This window comes from Procambarus clarkii, chromosome 35 (genome assembly GCF_040958095.1).
Source record: "Procambarus clarkii isolate CNS0578487 chromosome 35, FALCON_Pclarkii_2.0, whole genome shotgun sequence".
NCBI classification, from domain to species: domain Eukaryota; kingdom Metazoa; phylum Arthropoda; class Malacostraca; order Decapoda; family Cambaridae; genus Procambarus; species Procambarus clarkii.
This window is the reverse complement of record NC_091184.1, coordinates 13828722-13837058: the sequence shown is the minus strand read 5'-3', so window position 1 is coordinate 13837058 and position 8337 is coordinate 13828722. Positions and strand designations below refer to the sequence as shown.

General features: G+C 50.7%; 1 protein-coding gene across 1 annotated transcript in view; it reads right to left on the bottom strand.

Moving 5' to 3' along the window:
* Positions 1-289: 289 nt before the first annotated feature.
* LOC138371328 (collagen alpha-1(X) chain-like) overlaps positions 290-8337 on the bottom strand; it is a 50147-nt gene continuing 42099 nt past the window's right edge. The window contains 1 exon segment of the mRNA XM_069336115.1: positions 290-329. Coding sequence (XP_069192216.1) covers positions 290-329 — 40 coding nt within the window.

The window sequence follows — 8337 nt, the reverse complement described above, 5'->3', positions numbered from 1 at the left end:
TGGAGGTAAGTACGTCCAGGAATCAGTGTGGTTCGTTCACTAATTCAATTAATAATAATCTAATCCTATAAGGTAATGTAGAAACTAATATCATTAACATAAAGAGGAATATAAAATATGAGCATAATAATGAGTTACAGTAAATCACACATTAATCTCAAAGTATTCTGCATAAATTAAATTGCAATGGAATAGTAAAAGGAAATAAATCTTAGCTTGACGATGATTCCTTTAGAAACCATTGAAGTCCTCTTATTCTCCAGACTCGTACATAGACGAGTGATACGGGTTAACATGGAGAAGGCAGCGTGAGGAATTCTTCTCTCGAGCTGCAAGATAAATAATTTTCAGTAGCAACTGATTTAACTACTCAATTTATTTCAAGAATATTGAAATTTACAGGTGATAAATTTTAATCATCTGTTATTAGGTGTTATCGCGCTTCTTAACGAACAATCACCCTGCTATTATCAATCTTATACCTGATGCATCAAATAAAAGAATACTTAGCTGTGGGCACTGTATAAGTATTAAGATTGCCGTATTTCGCGTCCCAGGCTCCGGAGAACCTATCCTGGAGAATGACGCGCTTCTGCTAGCTGGTCACGTGTCGTCAGAAACCAAGTCAAAGGGCTCCTTATTTGACACTAGTACTAGCTGAAGATATTATCTGCAAGGTCATTCACGCCTCACAGGGGCGACTTTCATCTGAGGATGGATAACACCTGCCCTATTTGCTGGGCAATGGCGTCTTCTTATGAGTACGTTAAGCGCAGGTCTGCCTCTCTTCGGTTCCCCACGTGTACGCGTACTGAGGAGGATGGCGTCCCTCCAACCCACGCCGAGTCGACGTTCATAAAACAAATTATTGTCTCGAACATTAATATTTCTCGCATTTGCTCTTGAAACGTTAAAGACTGGACGGGTTTATTATTTAGAGGAACAAAATATTATTATTTACCAATCTAAGAATAGTAAATATATAAGGGAGAGGAATTAATGTCTTCCCATGGCATTCATTGATGACGTTAACTCTATCGCGAGGTAAACGCTATGATTCTAACGCTCTATTCGGCTTTAGTTAGAGGACAATTCGTCTGCAATCAGTTATCATACAGAATGCTTTAATTATGGAGAATCGTATTTAATTCTCACACAAATTGGATATAATGTGTTTACTGTAAGGAAATCTGACGCAATACTGGCGTCAGGTGACGTGAGAATTCTAGCCTACTGCAGAGATGAATTATTAGTACATGAGAATTCTACGAGTTGTTAATTTTACTTACTACAATATTTAGTATGGTTAGTAATAAGTAATAAGAATACAACAATGTTGTATTCGGTGTTGGAAATATCCAACAGTGGTACTGGTGGTGATACTGAGGGTACTGGTGGTGATACTGAGGGTACTGGTGGTGATACTGAGGGTACTGGTGGTGATACTGAGGGTACTGGTGGTGATACTGAGGGTACTGGTGGTGGTACTGAGGATACTAATGGTGGTACTGGTGGTGATACTGAGGGTACTGGTGGTGATACTGAGGGTACTGGTGGTGATACTGAGGGTACTGGTGGTGGTACTGAGGATACTAATGGTGGTACTGGTGGTGATACTGAGGGTACTGGTGGTGGTACTGAGGGTACTGGTGGTGATACTGAGGATACTAATGGTGGTACTGGTGGTGATACTGAGGGTACTGGTGGTGATACTGAGGGTATTGGTGGTGGTACTGAGGATACTAATGGTGGTACTGGTGGTGATACTGAGGGTACTGGTGGTGGTACTGGTGGTGATACTGAGGGTACTGGTGGTGGTACTGAGGATACTAATGGTGGTACTGGTGGTGATACTGAGGGTACTGGTGGTGATACTGAGGGTACTGGTGGTGGTACTGAGGATAAATGGTGGTACTGGTGGTGATACTGAGGGTACTGGTGGTGATACTGAGGGTACTGGTGGTGGTACTGAGGATACTAATGGTGGTACTGGTGGTGATACTGAGGGTACTGGTGGTGATACTGAGGGTACTGGTGGTGGTACTGAGGATACTAATGGTGGTACTGGTGGTGATACTGAGGGTACTGGTGGTGGTACTGGTGGTGGTACTGAGGGTACTGGTGGTGGTACTGAGGATACTAATGGTGGTACTGGTGGTGATACTGAGGGTACTGGTGGTGGTACTGAGGATACTAATGGTGGTACTGGTGGTGATACTGAGGGTACTGGTGGTGGTACTGAGGGTACTGGTGGTGGTACTGAGGATACTAATGGTGGTACTGGTGGTGATACTGAGGGTACTGGTGGTGGTACTGAGGATACTAATGGTGGTACTGATGGTGATACTGAGGGTACTGGTGGTGGTACTGAGGATACTAATGGTGGTACTGGTGGTGGTACTGAGGGTACTGGTGGTGATACTGAGGGTAATGGGTGGTGGTGGTACTGGGGTGGTCTGAGGGTAATGGGTGTGATACTGAGGGTTCTGGTGGTGGTACTGAGGGTACTGGTGGTGGTACTGAGGGTACTGGTGGTGATACTGAGGGTACTGGTGGTGGTACTGAGGGTACTGGTGGTGGTACTGAGGGTACTGGTGGTGATACTGAGGGTACAGGTGGTGGTACTGAGGGTACTGGTGGTGGTACTGAGGGTACTGAGGGTACTGGGGTTGTACTGGTGGTGGTACTGAGGGTACTGGTGGTGGTACTAAGGGTACTGGTGGTTGTACTGGTGGTGGTACTGAGGGTACTGGTGGTGGTACTGAGGGTACTGGTGGTGGCACTGAGGGTACTGGTTGTGGAACTGAGAGTACTGGTGGTGGTACTGAAGGTACTAGTGGTGGTACTGAGGGTACAGGTGGTGGTACTGAGGGTACTGGTGATGGTACTGTGGGTACTGGTTGTGGTACTAAGGGTACTGGTGGTGGTTCTGAGGGTACAGGTGGTGGTACTGAGGGTACTGGTGATGGTACTGTGGGTACTGGTTGTGGTACTAAGGGTACTGGTGGTGGTTCTGAGGGTACTGGTGGTGGTATTGAGGGTACCTGTAGTGGTACTGAGGGTACCTGTAGTGGTACTGAGGGTACTAGTGGTGGTACTGAGGGTACCTATGGTGGTACTGAGGGTACCTGTGTTGGTACCAAGGGTACTGGTGGTGGTACTGAGGGTACTGGTGGTGGTACCAAGGGTACTGGTGGTGGTACTGAGAGTACCTATGGTGGTACTGAGGGTACCTGTGGTGGTACTGAGGGTACTTTTGGTGGTACAGAGGGTACTGGTGGTGGTACTGAGGGTACTGGTGGTGGTTCGGAGGGTACTGGTGGTGGTTCGGAGGGTACTGGAGGTGGTTCGGAGGGTACTGGTGGTGGTACTGAGGGTACTAGTGGTGGTACTGAGGGTACTATTGGTGGTACTGAGGGTACTATTGGTGGTACTGAGGGTACTGGTGGTGGTACTGAGGGTACTATTGGTGGTACTGAGGGTACTGGTGGTGGTACTGAGGGTACTGGTGGTGGTACTGGTGGTGGAACTAAGGGTACTGGTGGTGGTACTGAGGGTACTAGTGGTGGTACTGAGGGTACTGGTGGTGGTACTGAGGGTACTATTGGTGGTACTGAGGGTACTGGTGGTGGTACTGAGGGTACTGGTGGTGGTACCGAGGATACTAGTGGTGGTTTTGAGGGTACTAGTGGTGGTACTGAGGGTACTATTGGTGGTACTGAGGGTACTGGTGGTGGTACTGAGGGTACTGGTGGTGGTACTGAGGATACTGGTGGTGGTACTGATGGTACTGGTGGTGGTATTGAGGGTACTGGTGGTGGTACTGAGGGTACTGGTGGTGGTACTGAGGGTACTGGTGGTGGTACTGAGGGTACTGGTGGTGGTACTGAGGGTTCTGGTGGTGGTACTGAGGGTACTAGTAGTGGTACTGAGGGTACTGGTGGTGGTACTGAGGGTACTGGAGGTGGTACTGAGGGTACTGGTGGTGGTACTGAGGGTACTGGTGGTGGTACTGAGGGTACTAGTGGTGGTACTGAGGGTACTGGTGGTGGTACTGAGGGTACTAGTGGTGGTTCTGAGGGTACTGGCGGTGGTACTGAGAGTACTAGCGGTGGTTTTGAAGGTACTATCGGTGGTACTGAGGGTACTGTTGGTGGTACGGAGGGTACTGGTGGTGGTACTGAGGGTACTAGCGTTGGTACTGAAGGTACTAGCGGTGGTACTGAGGGTACTGTTGGTGGTACTGAGGGTACTGGTGGTGGTACTGAGGGTACTTGTAGTGGAACTGAGGGTACTAGTGGTGATACTGAGGGTACTGTTGGTGGTACTGAGGGTACTAGTGATGGTACTGAGGGTACTGGTGGTGGTACTAAGGGTACTGGTGGTTGTACTGGTGGTGGTACTGAGGGTACTGGTGGTGGTACTGAGGGTACTGGTGGTGGCACTGAGGGTACTGGTTGTGGAACTGAGAGTACTGGTGGTGGTACTGAAGGTACTAGTGGTGGTACTGAGGGTACAGGTGGTGGTACTGAGGGTACTGGTGATGGTACTGTGGGTACTGGTTGTGGTACTAAGGGTACTGGTGGTGGTTCTGAGGGTACAGGTGGTGGTACTGAGGGTACTGGTGATGGTACTGTGGGTACTGGTTGTGGTACTAAGGGTACTGGTGGTGGTTCTGAGGGTACAGGTGGTGGTACTGAGGGTACTGGTGATGGTACTGTGGGTACTGGTTGTGGTACTAAGGGTACTGGTGGTGGTTCTGAGGGTACTGGTGGTGGTACTGAGGGTACCTGTAGTGGTACTGAGGGTACCTGTAGTGGTACTGAGGGTACTAGTGGTGGTACTGAGGGTACCTATGGTGGTACTGAGGGTACCTGTGTTGGTACCAAGGGTACTGGTGGTGGTACTGAGGGTACTGGTGGTGGTACCAAGGGTACTGGTGGTGGTACTGAGAGTACCTATGGTGGTACTGAGGGTACCTGTGGTGGTACTGAGGGTACTGAGGGTACTTTTGGTGGTACTGAGGGTACTGGTGGTGGTACTGAGGGTACTGGTGGTGGTTCGGAGGGTACTGGTGGTGGTTCGGAGGGTACTGGAGGTGGTTCGGAGGGTACTGGTGGTGGTACTGAGGGTACTAGTGGTGGTACTGAGGGTACTATTGGTGGTACTGAGGGTACTATTGGTGGTACTGAGGGTACTGGTGGTGGTACTGAGGGTACTATTGGTGGTACTGAGGGTACTGGTGGTGGTACTGAGGGTACTGGTGGTGGTACTGGTGGTGGAACTAAGGGTACTGGTGGTGGTACTGAGGGTACTAGTGGTGGTACTGAGGGTACTGGTGGTGGTACTGAGGGTACTATTGGTGGTACTGAGGGTACTGGTGGTGGTACTGAGGGTACTGGTGGTGGTACCGAGGATACTAGTGGTGGTTTTGAGGGTACTAGTGGTGGTACTGAGGGTACTATTGGTGGTACTGAGGGTACTGGTGGTGGTACTGAGGGTACTGGTGGTGGTACTGAGGATACTGGTGGTGGTACTGATGGTACTGGTGGTGGTATTGAGGGTACTGGTGGTGGTACTGAGGGTACTGGTGGTGGTACTGAGGGTACTGGTGGTGGTACTGAGGGTACTGGTGGTGGTACTGAGGGTTCTGGTGGTGGTACTGAGGGTACTAGTAGTGGTACTGAGGGTACTGGTGGTGGTACTGAGGGTACTGGAGGTGGTACTGAGGGTACTGGTGGTGGTACTGAGGGTACTGGTGGTGGTACTGAGGGTACTAGTGGTGGTACTGAGGGTACTGGTGGTGGTACTGAGGGTACTAGTGGTGGTTCTGAGGGTACTGGCGGTGGTACTGAGAGTACTAGCGGTGGTTTTGAAGGTACTATCGGTGGTACTGAGGGTACTGTTGGTGGTACGGAGAGTACTGGTGGTGGTACTGAGGGTACTAGCGTTGGTACTGAAGGTACTAGCGGTGGTACTGAGGGTACTGTTGGTGGTACTGAGGGTACTGGTGGTGGTACTGAGGGTACCTGTAGTGGAACTGAGGGTACTAGTGGTGATACTGAGGGTACTGTTGGTGGTACTGAGGGTACTAGTGATGGTACTGAGGGTACTGGTGGTGGTACTAAGGGTACTGGTGGTTGTACTGGTGGTGGTACTGAGGGTACTGGTGGTGGTACTGAGGGTACTGGTGGTGGCACTGAGGGTACTGGTTGTGGAACTGAGAGTACTGGTGGTGGTACTGAAGGTACTAGTGGTGGTACTGAGGGTACAGGTGGTGGTACTGAGGGTACTGGTGATGGTACTGTGGGTACTGGTTGTGGTACTAAGGGTACTGGTGGTGGTTCTGAGGGTACAGGTGGTGGTACTGAGGGTACTGGTGATGGTACTGTGGGTACTGGTTGTGGTACTAAGGGTACTGGTGGTGGTTCTGAGGGTACTGGTGGTGGTACTGAGGGTACCTGTAGTGGTACTGAGGGTACCTGTAGTGGTACTGAGGGTACTAGTGGTGGTACTGAGGGTACCTATGGTGGAACTGAGGGTACCTGTGTTGGTACCAAGGGTACTGGTGGTGGTACTGAGGGTACTGGTGGTGGTACCAAGGGTACTAGTGGTGGTACTGAGAGTACCTATGGTGGTACTGAGGGTACCTGTGGTGGTACTGAGGGTACTGGTGGTGGTACTGAGGGTACTTTTGGTGGTACTGAGGGTACTGGTGGTGGTACTGAGGGTACTGGTGGTGGTTCGGAGGGTACTGGTGGTGGTTCGGAGGGTACTGGAGGTGGTTCGGAGGGTACTGGTGGTGGTACTGAGGGTACTAGTGGTGGTACTGTGGGTACTATTGGTGGTACTGAGGGTACTATTGGTGGTACTGAGGGTACTGGTGGTGGTACTGAGGGTACTATTGGTGGTACTGAGGGTACTGGTGGTGGTACTGAGGGTACTGGTGGTGGTACTGGTGGTGGAACTAAGGGTACTGGTGGTGGTACTGAGGGTACTAGTGGTGGTACTGAGGGTACTGGTGGTGGTACTGAGGGTACTATTGGTGGTACTGAGGGTACTGGTGGTGGTACTGAGGGTACTGGTGGTGGTACCGAGGATACTAGTGGTGGTTTTGAGGGTACTAGTGGTGGTACTGAGGGTACTATTGGTGGTACTGAGGGTACTGGTGGTGGTACTGAGGGTACTGGTGGTGGTACTGAGGATACTGGTGGTGGTACTGATGGTACTGGTGGTGGTATTGAGGGTACTGGTGGTGGTACTGAGGGTACTGGTGGTGGTACTGAGGGTACTGGTGGTGGTACTGAGGGTACTGGTGGTGGTACTGAGGGTTCTGGTGGTGGTACTGAGGGTACTAGTAGTGGTACTGAGGGTACTGGTGGTGGTACTGAGGGTACTGGAGGTGGTACGGAGGGTACTGGTGGTGGTACTGAGGGTACTGGTGGTGGTACTGAGGGTACTAGTGGTGGTACTGAGGGTACTGGTGGTGGTACTGAGGGTACTAGTGGTGGTTCTGAGGGTACTGGCGGTGGTACTGAGAGTACTAGCGGTGGTTTTGAAGGTACTATCGGTGGTACTGAGGGTACTGTTGGTGGTACGGAGGGTACTGGTGGTGGTACTGAGGGTACTAGCGTTGGTACTGAAGGTACTAGCGGTGGTACTGAGGGTACTGTTGGTGGTACTGAGGGTACTGGTGGTGGTACTGAGGGTACCTGTAGTGGAACTGAGGGTACTAGTGGTGATACTGAGGGTACTGTTGGTGGTACTGAGGGTACTAGTGATGGTACTGAGGGTTCTGGTGGTGGTACTGAGGGCCACTAGTGGTGGTACTGTGTGAACTGGTGGTGGTACCGAGGGTACTGGTGGTGGTATTGAGGGTACTAGTGGTGGTACTGTGGGTACTCTTGGTGGTACTGAGGATACTGGTGGTACAGAGGATACTGGTGGTGGTACAGATGGTACTGGTGGTGGTACTGATTGTACTGGTGGTGGTACTGATTGTACTGGTGGTGGTACTGAGGGTACTGGTAGTGGTACTGAGGGTACTGGTGGTGGTACTGAGGGTACTGGTGGTGGTACTGAGGGTACTGGTGGTGGTACTGAGGATTCTGGTGGTGGTACTGAGGGTACTGGTTGTGGTACCGAGGGTACTAGCGGTGGTACTGAGGGTACTGGTGGTGGTACTTGTTACCACCCTTGAGACTAAATAATGTTCTTCTCCCCGCCGTGTAAAGAAATGGTAATAAATCGGCCTTGCCAACAAATGTCTAGGGGTATAGATACATCAATGCATAAAATGGAGAACAACATATTTATGCTAAGGGGGACAAACATAAC